General features: G+C 49.8%; 1 protein-coding gene across 1 annotated transcript in view; it reads right to left on the bottom strand.

Moving 5' to 3' along the window:
• LOC138521701 (upstream-binding protein 1-like) overlaps positions 1–15,282 on the bottom strand; it is a 52,004-nt gene that overhangs the window by 24,603 nt on the left and 12,119 nt on the right. Inside the window, exons 2-8 of the mRNA XM_069634717.1 lie at positions 14,568–14,719; positions 11,937–12,013; positions 10,717–10,822; positions 9,180–9,286; positions 6,989–7,141; positions 2,447–2,557; positions 189–292 (exon numbers count right to left, since the gene is read on the bottom strand). Of these exons, the coding sequence (XP_069490818.1) occupies positions 189–292; positions 2,447–2,557; positions 6,989–7,141; positions 9,180–9,286; positions 10,717–10,822; positions 11,937–12,013; positions 14,568–14,719 (810 nt within the window). The remainder of the gene's footprint in view (positions 1–188; positions 293–2,446; positions 2,558–6,988; positions 7,142–9,179; positions 9,287–10,716; positions 10,823–11,936; positions 12,014–14,567; positions 14,720–15,282) is intronic.

Below are 15,282 nucleotides of genomic sequence, written 5' to 3'. Positions count from 1 at the left end.
ATGCCACTTAGTTTGTCAAGAGGGCAGTGGGGGGTGGGTGGCTTTGGCCTTGAGCATGGAGGATGCTTGCCGGGACCCGAGGCGTGCCCCCTTGACACGTATTGATTTAGTTGCTCTTCCTTCTCTCGCACCACTTAGGACATGTGGGGGTTGTGGGGGGGGGGGGGAGTGGCACAACCCTCACTCACCTTTCAGGGCTCGGAAGCCTGAAGTTGCGGGAAGAGGAGAGTCCAGGTGTACTGGCAGGGCTGTAAGGGCTGCTGGAGGCTTCCGACTCTGGCCAAGGGACACACTAGGAAGAAATGCAAGACTACAGTCAGAGATAGGCAGAGGGTCACCATAACATTCCAATGCACTGCCCCGCTCCCTGGTTACACAATGCTTCCAAACTGGGCCCCTAGCCCACCCTAGCATATCTTTGCAAGGATAGTGTGCCCTTCAGGACACCAATGTCCCCGGTTACCCTGCTTCCCAACCATGGCCCATAGCCCACCCTACTATACCCTTGTGCAGATGGCTGTGTCCCACAAGATCCCAATGCCTCCCCTCTCTCCCTGGTAACTCTCTGCCTCCCACCCTATCACCTAGCCTATCCTAGCATATCTCAGTATGGGTGGCAGTGAGCCTTGCGTCCCCAACTCCCTAGTTACTCTATGCTTACCATTGATCAGAGCTCACCATAGCATACCTCAGTAAGGACGGTGAGTTCCTTCAAGACCCAATGCCCTCCACACGCACTGTGGTTATTTTGAGATCTCACCCATGCCCCCAAGTCCACCCTAGTAGCCCTCATTGAGGTCGGTGGTGCCCTCCAAGAACTAAGCATACCTCAATAAGGACGATGGTGACCCTAGCCCACCTACGCATGCCTCAGTAAGGACGATGGTGACCCTGGCCCACCTACGGATACCTCAGTAAGGACGGTGGTGATCCTAGCCCACCTACGCATACCTCAGTAAGGACGATGGTGACCGTAGCCCACCTACCATAACTCAATAAGGACAATGGTGACCCTAGTCCACCTACGCATGCCTCAGTAAGGACGATGGTGACCCTAGCCCACCTATGCATACCTCAGTAAGGACGATGGTGACCCTAGCCCACCTACCATAACTCAATAAGGACAATGGTGACCCTAGCTCACCTACGCATACCTCAGTAAGGACGATGTTGACCCTATCCCACCTACGCATACCTCAGTAAGGACGATGTTAGCCCTAGCCCACCTACGCATACCTCAGTAAGAACGCTGGTGACCCTAGCCCACCTACGCATACCTCAGTAAGGACGGTGGTGATCCTAGCCCACCTACGCATACCTCAGTAAGGACGGTGGTGATCCTAGCACACCTACGCATACCTCAGTAAGGACGGTGGTGATCCTAGCACACCTACGCATACCTCAGTAAGGACAGTGGTGACCCTAGCCCACCTACGCATACCTCAGTAAGGACAGTGGTGACCCTAGCCCACCTACACATACCTCAGTAAGGACGACGGTGACCCTAGCCACCAAAGCATACCTCAACTAAGGGTGGGGGTGCCCCCGCAGCTCACCCTAGCATACCTCAATAAGGACAATGGTTACCCTATACCACCTGCGCATAACTCAACTAAGGATGGCGGTGCCCCCGCAGCTCACCCTAGCATACCTCAGTAAGGACAATGGTTACCCTATCCCACCTGCGCATAGCTCAACTAAGGATGGCGGTGCCCCCGCAGCTCACCCTAGCATACCTAAATAAGGACAATGGTGACCCTAATCCACCTATGCATGCCTCATTAAGGACAATGGTGACCCTAGACCACCTACGCATACCTCAAATAAGGATGGTGGTGCCCCCCAGGTCACCCTAGCCTACTTCAGTAAGGACAGTGGTGATCATCTAGACTCCAATGCCCGTCACACACTCTGGTTGCTTTACGCTTAGCAGACGTTTGTTAATGACGGTGATGCCCCCAGCTCACCCTAGCTTACCTCAGTTCAGACGGTGGTGCCCAACCAAAGCATAGCTCAGTAAGGACGGTGGTGCCCATTAAAGCCCAACTAAGCATACCTCAGTATGAAAGGTGGTGCCCTCAGCTCACTCTAGCATACCTCAGTAAGGACGGTGGTGCCCCCCCAGTATACCTCAGTAAGGACGGTGGTGCGCCCCACAGTATACCTCACTAAGGACGGTGGTGCGCCCCCCAGTATACCTCACTAAGGACGGTGGTGCGCCTACACAGTATACCTCACTAAGGACGGTAGTGCCCCCCCCCAGTATACCACAGTAAGGACGGTAGTGCCCCCCCCCCCCCCAAGTATACCACAGTAAGGACGGTGGTGCCCCTCAGTATACCTCAGTGAGGGCGGTGCTCCCCAACCACAGCATCCCTCAGTGAGGACGGTGCTCCCCACCCACAGCATACCTCAGTGAGGACGGTGCTCCCCACCCACAGCATACCTCAGTGAGGACGGTGGTGTCGTAAGAAGGCTGATATTTCTCTCGCTCCTGAATGGACCGTTTCTCAATCTTGTCCCGGTCTGTTTTCTGCTTCCGGTCTGCTCCTTTTGGCTGAAAAATAATAGATGCACATGCTTACTGCAGGATGCATGCTTCCAATGGCATGAATGTGCCCTGGCAACTGGCATCCCTCCGTCAGATGCCTGCCTGCCCTGGCATTCTTCCATCTGATGCCAACAATGCGTCAAAGCATCCCACCGTCAGATGCCAAGAATGTGCCCTCGCATCCCTCCATCTGATGGCATGAATGACTCCTACAATCCCTCAATCAAATGCCAAGGATGTGTCCTGGCATCATCTAAATGATGGCATGAATGTGTTCTGGCAACTGGCATCCCTCCATCTGGTGGCACGAATGTGTCCTGGCATCCCTCCATCTGATGGCATGAATGTGTCCTGGCATCTCTCCATCTGATGGCATGAATGTGTCATGGCATCCCTCCCTCCTAACTGATTACCCCCCAACTCTTCCAACCACACATAGCACTCAACACGCACCCAAAGGCAACAATGTAGCAACACTTGCTATTCCAGAACGGAGACCCGCAAACAGCTCGGTCATGCCCCCAACCCCGACCTGCAACACACTCTAGCTATTCCAGGACTGAGACTCACACAGCTCTGCACACAGCTCTGCCTGGACTTACCTCGGACCTTGAAATGCCCGCAGCTATTCCAGTACTGAGACTCACACAGCTCTGCCTGGACTTACCTCTGACCTTGAAATGCCCGCAGCTATTCCAGTACTGAGACTCACACAGCTCTGCCTGGACTTACCTCTGACCTTGAAATGCCCGCAGCTAGCTATTCCAGTACTGAGACTCACACAGCTCTGCCTGGACTTACCTCTGACCTTGAAATGCCCGCAGCTAGCTATTCCAGTACTGAGACTCACACAGCTCTGCCTGGACTTACCTCTGACCTTGAAATGCCCGCAGCTATTCCAGTACTGGGGCTCACACAGCTCTGCCTGACTTACCTCTGACCTTGAAATGCCCGCAGCTATTCCAGTACTGGGGCTCACACAGCTCTGCCTGACTTACCTCGGACCTTGAAATGCCCGCAGCTATTCCAGTACTGGGGCTCACACAGCTCTGCCTGGACTTACCTCTGACCTTGAAATGCCCGCAGCTAGCTATTCCAGTACTGAGACTCCAGTACTGAGACTCCAGTACTGAGACTCACACAGCTCTGCCTGGACTTACCTCTGACCTTGAAATGCCCCCAGCTATTCCAGGACTGAGACTCCAGTACTGAGACTCACACAGCTCTGCCTGAACTTACCTCTGACCTTGAAATGCCCCCAGCTATTCCAGGACTGAGACTCACACAGCTCTGCCTGACTTACCTCTGACCTTGAAATGCCCGCAGCTATTCCAGTACTGAGACTCACACAGCTCTGCCTGGACTTACCTCTGACCTTGAAATGCCCGCAGCTATTCCAGTACTGGGGCTCACACAGCTCTGCCTGGATTTACCTCTGACCTTGAAATGCCGGCAGCTAGCTATTCCAGTACTGGGGCTCACACAGCTCTGCCTGGACTTACCTCTGACCTTGAAATGCCCGCAGCTAGCTATTCCAGGACTGAGACTCACACAGCTCTGCCTGGACTTACCTCTGACCTTGAAATGCCCGCAGCTAGCTATTCCAGTGCTGGGGCTCACACAGCTCTGCCTGGACTTACCTCTGACCTTGAAATGCCCGCAGCTAGCTATTCCAGTACTGGGGCTCACACAGCTCTGCCTGGACTTACCTCTGACCTTGAAATGCCCGCAGCTAGCTATTCCAGTACTGGGGCTCACACAGCTCTGCCTGGACTTACCTCTGACCTTGAAATGCCCGCAGCTATTCCAGGACTGAGACTCACACAGCTCTGCCTGGACTTACCTCTGACCTTGAAATGCCTGCAGCTATTCCAGTACTGGGACTCACACAGCTCTACCTGGATTTACCTCTGACCTTGAAATGCCCGCAGCTATTCCAGAACTGGGACTCACACAGCTCTGCCTGGACTTACCTCTGACCTTGAAATGCCCGCAGCTAGCTATTCCAGTACTGGGGCTCACACAGCTCTGCCTGGACTTACCTCTGACCTTGAAATGCCCGCAGCTAGCTATTCCAGTACTGGGGCTCACACAGCTCTGCCTGGACTTACCTCTGACCTTGAAATGCCCGCAGCTATTCCAGGACTGAGACTCACACAGCTCTGCCTGGACTTACCTCTGACCTTGAAATGCCTGCAGCTATTCCAGTACTGGGACTCACACAGCTCTGCCTGGATTTACCTCTGACCTTGAAATGCCCGCAGCTATTCCAGAACTGGGACTCACACAGCTCTGCCTGGACTTACCTCTGACCTTGAAATGCCCCCAGCTATTCCAGGACTGAGACTCACACAGCTCTGCCTGACTTACCTCTGACCTTGAAATGCCCGCAGCTATTCCAGTACTGGGGCTCAGTCAGCTCTGCCTGGACTTAACTCCGACCTTGAAATGCCTGCAGCTATTCCAGTACTGAGACTCACACAGCTCTGCCTGGACTTACCTCGGACCTTGAAATGCCCCCAGCTAGCTATTCCATTACTGAGACTCACACAGCTCTGCCTGGACTTACCTCTGACCTTGAAATGCCCCCAGCTAGCTATTCCAGTACTGAGACTCACACAGCTCTGCCTGGACTTACCTCGGACCTTGAAATGCCCCCAGCTATTCCAGGACTGAGACTCACACAGCTCTGCCTGGATTTACCTCTGACCTTGAAATGCCCGCAGCTATTCCAGAACTGGGACTCACACAGCTCTGCCTGGACTTACCTCTGACCTTGAAATGCCCCCAGCTATTCCAGGACTGAGACTCACACAGCTCTGCCTGACTTACCTCTGACCTTGAAATGCCCGCAGCTATTCCAGTACTGGGGCTCAGTCAGCTCTGCCTGGACTTAACTCCGACCTTGAAATGCCTGCAGCTATTCCAGTACTGAGACTCACACAGCTCTGCCTGGACTTACCTCTGACCTTGAAATGCCCCCAGCTAGCTATTCCAGTACTGGAACCCAAATTCAGCGCTGGTATTGGACCTCAATCTGAGCCGGTGGTTCATTCTGTGTTTTCCTTATTGGGACTCACCAGCTCTGCTAATGCACCACAGTCCTGAGCTGTAGACTCCCCGCCACAGCAATAGTCTGATCCGCATAGAGCTCTGCACATTCACCTAAGTCCTGAGCTGTAGACTCCCCGCCGCACTGATAGTCTGATCCGCATAGAGCTCTGCACATTCACCTAAGTCCTGAGCTGTAGACTCCCCGCCGCACTGATAGTCTGATCCGCATAGAGCTCTGCACATTCACCTAAGTCCTGAGCTGTAGACTCCCCGCCGCACTGATAGTCTGATCCGCATAGAGCTCTGCACATTCACCTAAGTCCTGAGCTGTAGACTCCCCGCCGCACTGATAGTCTGATCCGCATAGAGCTCTGCACATTCACCTCAATCCTGAGCTATAGACTCCCCGCCACACCAGTAGTCTGATCAGCCTAGAGCTCTGCACATTCACCTAAGTCCTGAGCTGTAGACTCCCCGCCGCACTGATAGTCTGATCCGCATAGAGCTCTGCACATTCACCTCAATCCTGAGCTATAGACTCCCCGCCACACCAGTAGTCTGATCAGCCTAGAGCTCTGCACATTCACCTCAATCCTGAGCTGTAGACTCCCCGCCACACCAGTAGTCTGATCAGCCTAGAGCTCTGCACATTCACCTCAATCCTGAGCTGTAGACTCCCCGCCACACCAATAGCCTGACCGGGAAAGAACTCTGCACATTCCCCTCAATCCTGAGCTATATGCGCCCTGCCTCCACCCACAACTCTGGCAATGCACCTCAGTTCTGGCCAGCAGCACTCGGTTCTATGTTCTTAGATCGCCAGGTTTTTTTTCGATGAGATTTTTGCAGCAATATTTTTGCCCTAAAAAAACTCATGGATTTTATTTTATTTGGGGGTGGTTCCCCTCCAGACTTCCCCTCCGTATTATCTAGTTCCTATTCCCCACACCCCCGCACCCTTACCCAAACCATATTTTTAGATACGTATTTGGGGCTGAAAATGGTCGACAAAGGACTCCGCAAAAAAAAAGAAGCTGGGCTATGTAACAACGTCGCACAGGGACATACTCTGCTATTTTAGTACAGGACCATCAAATAAGTGTGTTCCAGCCTTTTCTTCCTGCACTTATACCTGCATATAATTTCCTGATGACTCCATGCCACTGGAGACACCAAATTCCAGTTCTGGTCTTTGATTTTGCATTAGTTTTAATTGAAGACATTGCATTCAATGGAATTGACCCAAGACTACAAATCCTAGAATTTAGTTTCTGGATCAATCAAAGCTCAGGGGTGGGCATGGTCTGGCAACCTTGTGAGCCACACATCGGCTCCTGCTAAGCCGCCCCTTTACATCTTGGCAGTTGGGTGGGGTGCACTCACCTTGAAGACCTTCACCTGGCAACTGGCGGAGTGCATGTGCTCGGTGTAGGCCCCATGCTCGTTCTGCCGGAAGGTGTCCACCTGGACCCGGAAAGGCACTCCCTTCTCCCCGCCGTTCTTCCGGAGCGTGAACTCGGTGCTGATGCAGTGAACCTGGGGGAGGAGACAGCCACACCGCGTCATTTAAGGTCACGTGACATCGCATACCAAACGCTTGTGCCCCAACCCTTTCTGGGGATATCTCATCATGTGAGACCCAGGGACCCCCCCACATGCAATGTTTTCAGATTGAATTCAAGGCACGGCGGGCCCCATTAATAGACACACATCTTTAATTGGACTCACCGCTCAGCAATGCATATGGCAAACCCACACAACCTAACAGAGTGGAACTCTTAAAGATTAAGGAAAAGAAACAGGACACTGAATGTATAAGAGTCATCCCTCAATTTAGTCTTCAGTCACAACAGATCAGGACTGTACTCTAAAAACATTGGCCAATTCTGAAAGCCGATAGTGAGTATTAGGACAGTCTCCCCAAATGACGCTCTGTAAAGCTAAATCTTTGAAAGATCTGATATCACCCAGTATGTTAAAGCCAGTTACCCTACGAACTAACTGGCTAGGTAATGTGCTATCCAGGAAAGGTTTGACAAATGTAAAAAAAATGCAAAATGTGTAAATTGGCTGAACAGACAACTATGGTAGAATACGGCCGCAGAACGCAAAATATGTGGTACACCACACAAAAGATTGACTGCCTAACCAAGTCTGCGGCGTATGCCATGCAGTGTCTATGTGAAAAAGTGTACACAAGATCGACCATTTGCCAATTAAAAATTCGCATATTACAGCATTACCGAGGCATTCCCCACAAAGATGAAAATGATCCTTTGGCAGTACACTTTACGGAGAGACACAACAGTGATTCAACTTTACAGAAATACTGTGCATTAGCGCATGTTCCTGATTTGGCAAGAAAGGGCAATAGAGAACGCAGACTCTGCAAGTTGGAATCTAAATTAATAATTGAATTCAATACAAAAAAAAACATTTGGGCATAACTCAGATGAAGAGTTGACCATACATCTATTAGAAGATCAGAACTCCTTGGTATAGTTACGGGTATGACACTTTGAAGATGTTGCTACAAAAATAAATTGGCTTTTTCAAAGGTTTTTATTGATACATTCTTGTGGTTTGTAGATGTGAAAATATGAAACACGCTACAGAGAATGCGATTTTCTTGATACAGAGAATTCAGCACTTTGGATGCTTTTATGGAGGACTCAGCACTTTATACAACCTTGCACTTTAGCCCACTAGGGCAGGACATTGTAATATGGTTTGTTTAGTACAATGCACTTTCCGGGGTGCAGCCCGCTGGGACATGATTTAAACTATGTTAGAAGCGCGATGATTCTGTTGCAATCTTTTGGCTTCTCTCGAATTTACTTTCTCGCACGTGCCAGGCAGGATTACGCTGCATTGGTGATCATATAGAAAACTAAGAGCCATTTGGCTTATGGGCTGAAACAATGTTTAAAAAGATTTTTTGCACAACATTCTGCCAAGTCACAAAGGTATACACATTAGTGCTGGCTTATTTGGAGCTCGATATTGATCAGGCACAAGCACAACATTTGTTAGTGCTATTCAGATGCACTACAAAATGGCCGACAGGTTTACTTCTTGGGTGTGCTGATGATCAGTCATGTGACCACACACACACATCATGTGACTTGGCAGAAAGAGGAAATAAAAAACAGCCCCAAACGATGATTTGTAATTTCGTCTGAAGAAGTCACTGAGGAGGGATGGAACGCGTGGCACACTTTGACATTGCAGGACTGTAACAAACTGTTCAGTAAGACTATGTTGGTTCTTTTAAATAACATATTTATATGTGGATTTTATAAGAATATAAGATTAACGTTATTTGTTGCCCCTTACAAGACCTAGTGCTCTCACAATTTTGTGTTCACCCATGTGTTTCTGTGATATAATTGCCTAGCCGTACTCTGAGGTGAGCATATGTGTCCAAAAATTAAATTTGGCCTATCTTGCGGTTAATCGCGAGCACCCACTATAGTAGGCTTGTGCGCCGCATTAGCACGAGTTGTTGGAGGCGTTTTGGTCCATTCTCTTTATTTTCCCACATGGGAATAGTGGGACACATTGGCTCCCTTACCTGAACAAAGACTGATGTCCTCTTCATGGGATCCCAGAGAAAGTCGACTGTGTTCAGCATTAAGGGGTGCACATGTGGCTCTGTCACCCCCACTGACAGCGGGATATCTGAAAACAGCAAGGGGCATTCATGAGCAAAGTAATGCCAACACATAATTGGGGGAGCAGCCGCATCATACCATGGGGATCCCTATGACAATGTACAAGGTATGAGCCTCATCACAGCCAACCAGTGGGAGCCTTGTCCCTGTCGACTATGGGAAGCCCTACTCCAGCCAACCATGGGGCCCCCACTTCAATTAACCACGGGGATACAGAACAGACCATCGGAAGCCCTGATCTAGCCAACTGTGGGGGGCCAATCCCTACCAACAGTGGCTACCCCTATGCCAACAAATCTAGGGTGCCCTCACCCAACCGACCATGGAGGGTGCTAGCACAATAAACTAGGAGGATCACTACAGCAACCAATCATGGAGAGTCACCCCTTATCTAATCATAGGGTGACATCCTCCAACCAACCGTAGGGATTCTTACGTCAGTCATGTGGATCCTTTCAACAAGAAATCTTGGGAGGCATCCCCCCCACCCAATCATGGGTATCCTTAGTACAACCAAACATGGAGATTCTTACTCCAACCAACCTTGGGAGCCAACCCCCAATCAATCTGGGGATCTTACTACAACCAACCACGGGAAGCCCTAGCCTAACCAACCACGGGAAGCCCTAGCCTAACCAACCATGGGAAGCTCTAGCCTAACCAACCATGGGAAGCTCTAGCCTAACCAACCATGGGAAGCCCTAGCCTAACCAACCACGGGAAGCCCTAGCCTAACCAACCACGGGAAGCCCTAGCCTAACCAACCATGGGAAGCCCCAGCCTAACCAACCATGGGAAGCCCCAGCCTAACCAACCATGGGAGCCCCAGCCTAACCAACCATGGGAAGCCCCAGCCTAACCAACCATGGGAAGCCCCAGCCTAACCAACCATGGGAAGCCCCAGCCTAACCAACCACGGGAAGCCCCAGCCTAACCAACCATGGGGATCAACATGGGAGCCATCCCCCATACAACCATGGGGAAACTTACTACAACCAGCCATGGGGATCCGTACTACAACCAACCCTGGTAGCCATCCCCCAACCAACCATGGGGATTCTTACTAAAACTAACCATGGGGATCTTTACTACACCCAACCCTGGGAGCTATCCCCTAACCAACTACGGGAATCCTTAATACAACCAACCATGGTGAACTCTACCCCAATCAGCTATGGGTAGCCCCACCCCAACTAATCAGGAGGTGTTCTGGTACAAACCAATTTTAGGATGCCCAGCCTCTATCATTCATGAGGATTCCCATCACAAAGAAACATGTAGATCCATTACCCAATGAACCAGTCAAGTCTCCGGCCCAGTCCGTCATTGGTCTGGGAGGGTCGTGCAGGACGCATTTCCTACAGTATGGTTGGCCTTGTTTTCTTGTTTAGCACACCAAGTGACTTGATTCACACAAGCTATGTTACTGGCACCCACCAATATCCAGGATTCGATCTCCAGGGCGGCTCCACTTCCAACCCTCCAGCTGTTGTCGTTCGGTGTACTGCAGCCTCCGGTCATGGAAGACCACCCGAACTATGCTCTGTGGGGGAAAACGGCACAGGGGCTGTGAGCGACACACTTATAATGGATGTACAATTACTTGACAAAAGCCAACCAAGAGCTCAACCATCCACAAGGCTTTGCACCATAGATGAACTTTTACACACCATTAACACACTGGTGAAAGCTCAATGCGGACTACTGGGAAATTCCCTAATCTGACCCCTAAACATTTCCCAATCATGACCTACCTCTCAGTACAGAGACTCACATTCAATACAAGGCTCCACATTCAAGACCTCATTATCCAGAAACCAAGGAGGCTGAGATTTGAGTTTGGACCAAGATATGACATTTACCTAGACGTATGATGTGGATGTGATGTTTAAATGACCAAAGCCTTGAACTGACGCCAGGAGTTGACCATTTTCCAATATAGTCAGGTGTGTCTCTGTATGCTGTTTCCATGAAATGCTATGGGGACATTATGGCTCCACAGGAGTGAGACTGCCTTCAAGGGTGTGGAACTTACTTCCAATGAGTGGGACTTGAGGAGTACTCTACCGTCCCTTTCTGTCTGCCAGAAGCAAAGCCGATTTTTCTGCAAGGCCCAGTAAACCCCTCAGAATTCACTCTCCACCTTAAGGAACCTCCTATCATATTACTAGACATCTGCATGTTTTTATTGTTTTGGGGGGGGGGGCATTCAGTTCTAAACCCACCTCTAGCTAAAACCATACTTTCCTCCCCACAAATCTCCCTTTGTTTTTAGATAGATATTTCCATCGCATACTTTTATTTTTTCTAATTCTACAAAAATGTCGTTTTTACTTGTACAGCCGCAGCGCCATTTTGAGAGTGGCTCTACGGGGCATCTTGGATTATTCGTGATATCTAAACATTTTCACTGTATCACTATTTTGTCTCGGGAGGATAGCTCAGGGGCAACGTGCTCGCCTTGGAAACAAGACAACACAGAGTAACACAGGTTCGATCCCTGGGTCCGTGCTTTGAAACCTCTGGGTATTAAGCGCGTTATAAATAACCAATTACAAAAAGAAGCAGGCACCCTCCCAATGTGATTGGCTGATGCAGTAATGCATCCCTGTGAGCCCACTGTTCCCAGAAATAGGGAGTTGCTTATATGTCCTCACCTTGACCGTCCTCCGGCACTCCGGAACCTCGCTGCCAACTTTAGCATTGCTCAGCATGCGGATCTCGTATGACTGACCTGCAAGATAACAGAGAGATCAGATTGTAGAGCACAAGCCGGAAAAGGGGTAGCCGGTCAACAGAACCATGCACACAGCAAGGAGTAACAGGCCCTTGGAACAAGGCAAGCAAACCGACATAGGAGAATGGAACCCAAAACGAGGTCAAGCCTCCAGGTCCCAAAACCAGCCCTATGACAGGAATGTGGGAAAGAGACCCAAGAGCCAGACCCAACCCATGCACATTGAAGCGAGAACTACCGTTTATAACTAACCCAAGCTCAATAACACAGGAAGGAAGAACACGTCTGAAGGACCAACTGACCCACCTGAACATGGGATGGGGAAAAGAAGCAACCCAATAACAAAGAAAGAGAACTATTCCCTATATCCGACCCGAGCAACATAACACAAGCGTGGAGAGCTATACCGAAACACCTGAAGAGAGGGAAGAGAAACCTAGAACACACTAAAGCACCAGAACACAGAAATGATAAACTTGACTGCAGAACCATACAAAGCACAAGACCACGGGATGGGGAACTAACTGCTCAGCAAAGCTGAGATCAAGAAGAGAGAGATGCATCCCCTAGAACCAACCCACGAACCAGAGCGCAGGAAGGATGAGCTAAGTGCTAGATCCAAACTATGATCACATTAAGAGAGAAGCATCCCTAGAACCAACCCAAGCACCATAACAAGGAAAGGAGGAACCAACTGCTCGAACTAAACTAAAATCAAAGGAAGTGGGAAGCTACCCCCAGACCCAACTCAAGCACCCAAACACGAAAAGGAAGAAGCCGCGGCAGCTTGAACCAAACTGGCACCACAGGAAGATGAAACCATCCCCTAGAACCAACCTAAGCATTAAAACATGGAAAAGAGGAATCAATTACTCAAAGTAAGATCACAGGAAGAGGGGTAAGCATGCCCTATCCAACTCAAGCACCCAAACACGAAAAGGAAGAACCCGCTGCTTGAACCAAACTAAGGATACAGGAAGAGGGAAGCAACCCCTAGAACAAAACAAAGCATCAGAACACGGAATGGAGGCACCAACTGCTCAAACCAATCTAAGATCAGAGGAAGAAGGAAACATCCCCTAGAAAGCATAAACGCATGACCATGGGAAGGGAAATAAACTGCCTACACCAAACTAGGATCGCAGGAAGAGAACCAAACCAGGCAGAAGAACATGGGAAGGGGAACCAAATACCAATTCAGCCCGAGTACGAGAATATGGGAAAAGGAGTTCCAGTGGCTAGAATCAACATATAAACACAAACCAAGGCAAGTCTGCTGAACCCCGAACCAACCCAAGCACCACAGCAGTTAAAGTGATAACCGGCTCCTATAGCCAACCCAAGCACCAGAACACTGGAATGGATAACTGGCTCCTATAACAAACCCAAGGACCTATTGGTTATAGGAGCCAGTTCTCCCTTCAGGTGCTCTGGTGCTTGGTTTGGTTATACTGGAAGGGAGCATCGGCTGCCATAGCCAACCAAGCGCCAGAGCACTAGAAGGGAAAACCACTCCTATAGCCAACCCAAGCACCAAAGCACTAGAAGGGAAAACCACTCCTATAACCAACCCAAGCACCAATGCACTAAAAGGGAAAACCACTCCTATAACCAGCCCAAGCACCAATGCACTTGAAGGTAAAACCACACCACTCCTATACCCAACCAAAGCACAAGCAAAGAAAACCACTCCTATAACCAAACCAAGCCCCGGAGCACTTGAAGAGAGAACTGGCTCCTATAACCAACCCAAGCCCCAGAGCACTAGAAGGGAAAACCACTCATATAACCAACCAAAGCACTAGAAGGTAAAACCACTGATATAACCAACCCAAGCACCAACACACTAGAAGGGAAAACCACTTCTATAACCAACCCAAGCCCCAAAGCACTAGAAGGGAAAACCACTCCTATTACCAACCCAAGCACCAACGCACCAAAAAGGAAAACCACTCCTATAACCAGCCCAAGCACCAACGCACTAAAAGGAAAAACCACACCACTCCTATAATCAACCAAAGCACTAGGAGAGAAAAACACTCCTATAACCAAACCAAGCCCCGGAGCACTAGAAGGGAAAACCACTCCTTTAACCAACCAAAGCACTAGAAGGGAAAAACACTCATATAACCAACCCAAGCACCAACGCACTAGAAGGGAAAACCACTTCTATAACCAACCCATGCACAATAGCACTAGAAGGGAAAACCACTCCTCTAACCAACCTAAGCACCAACGCACTAGAAGGGAAAACCACTCCTATACCCAACCCAAGTACCAACGCACTAGAAGGGAAAACCACTCCTATTCCCAACCCAAGCACCAACGCACTAGAAGGGAAAACCACTCCTATAACCAACCCAAGCCCCAGAGCACTGGGAGAACAGGCCCCTATATCCAACCAAGTATTAAAGCACCTAAACGGGGAACCGGCTCGTATAGCCAATGCAGGAACTAGAACATGTGCCACCCTCTGACCCCCCCCCGCCCCCAGTGACTAGCACTTACGTTGCAGTGTGCAATAGAACCGTGATCTCTCATGTGTGCTCACCTTGGTTCAGGTAAGTTAGCGTCTCGTCCTGAATCTTGACAGCCGGGGAGGTGGCAGCGCACAGTATGTATTGGAACGCAGGGCAGTGCAGCTCAGGGGTGCCATGCAGGGGCTGCTCCTCCTGCTTCAGGAAAGGAAGCGCCAGGGTCTCCCTGCAACAGACACGCACAGGTGAAATCGTCTGCACAGGGACAAGTCTTGCAAACAAGCATTAGTGCTAGGCCTTTAGTCAGTGCAAATAAATGCCGGGGCTCAAATATTTTTTAACAGGCACATGATACGTCAGGATGGGCAGCTCCCCGCCCACTGTTGGCACCACCCACAGCTGCTCCCTGTGCTGTCAACGTGTATGGGGTTAAAGCTGCAACTCCCACCGGCTTATTGTGGCTGAAGGATGTACTCAGTCACTACGGCAGATGTGTGATTTACAAATACCAATCAACATGCACATAAAATAACATACTCGTGTCTTGACATGAGACGCATTTTTAAGTGTGCCTTTAAACACAATCATCATTTACATTTTGCTCTGATTCTATAGGTGTTCGTTATGTGACCAGCAGTTGAAATGACAAAGTTGTCAAAACACCACATCAAAATCAAACTGAGCCTGAGACAATAAGTGCCGGGGCACGGGAATGTGGCGAACACCCCCACAAATCAGGAGGTGTTCTGGTACAAACCAATTTTAGGATGCCCAGCCTCTATCATTCAT

The sequence above is a fragment of the Ambystoma mexicanum genome, chromosome 13, assembly GCF_040938575.1.
Source record: "Ambystoma mexicanum isolate Mex_15411 chromosome 13, UKY_AmexF1_1, whole genome shotgun sequence".
NCBI lineage: Eukaryota > Metazoa > Chordata > Amphibia > Caudata > Ambystomatidae > Ambystoma > Ambystoma mexicanum.
The sequence above is the reverse complement of the archived record's forward strand: the minus strand, read 5'-3'. Positions and strand labels throughout refer to the sequence as shown.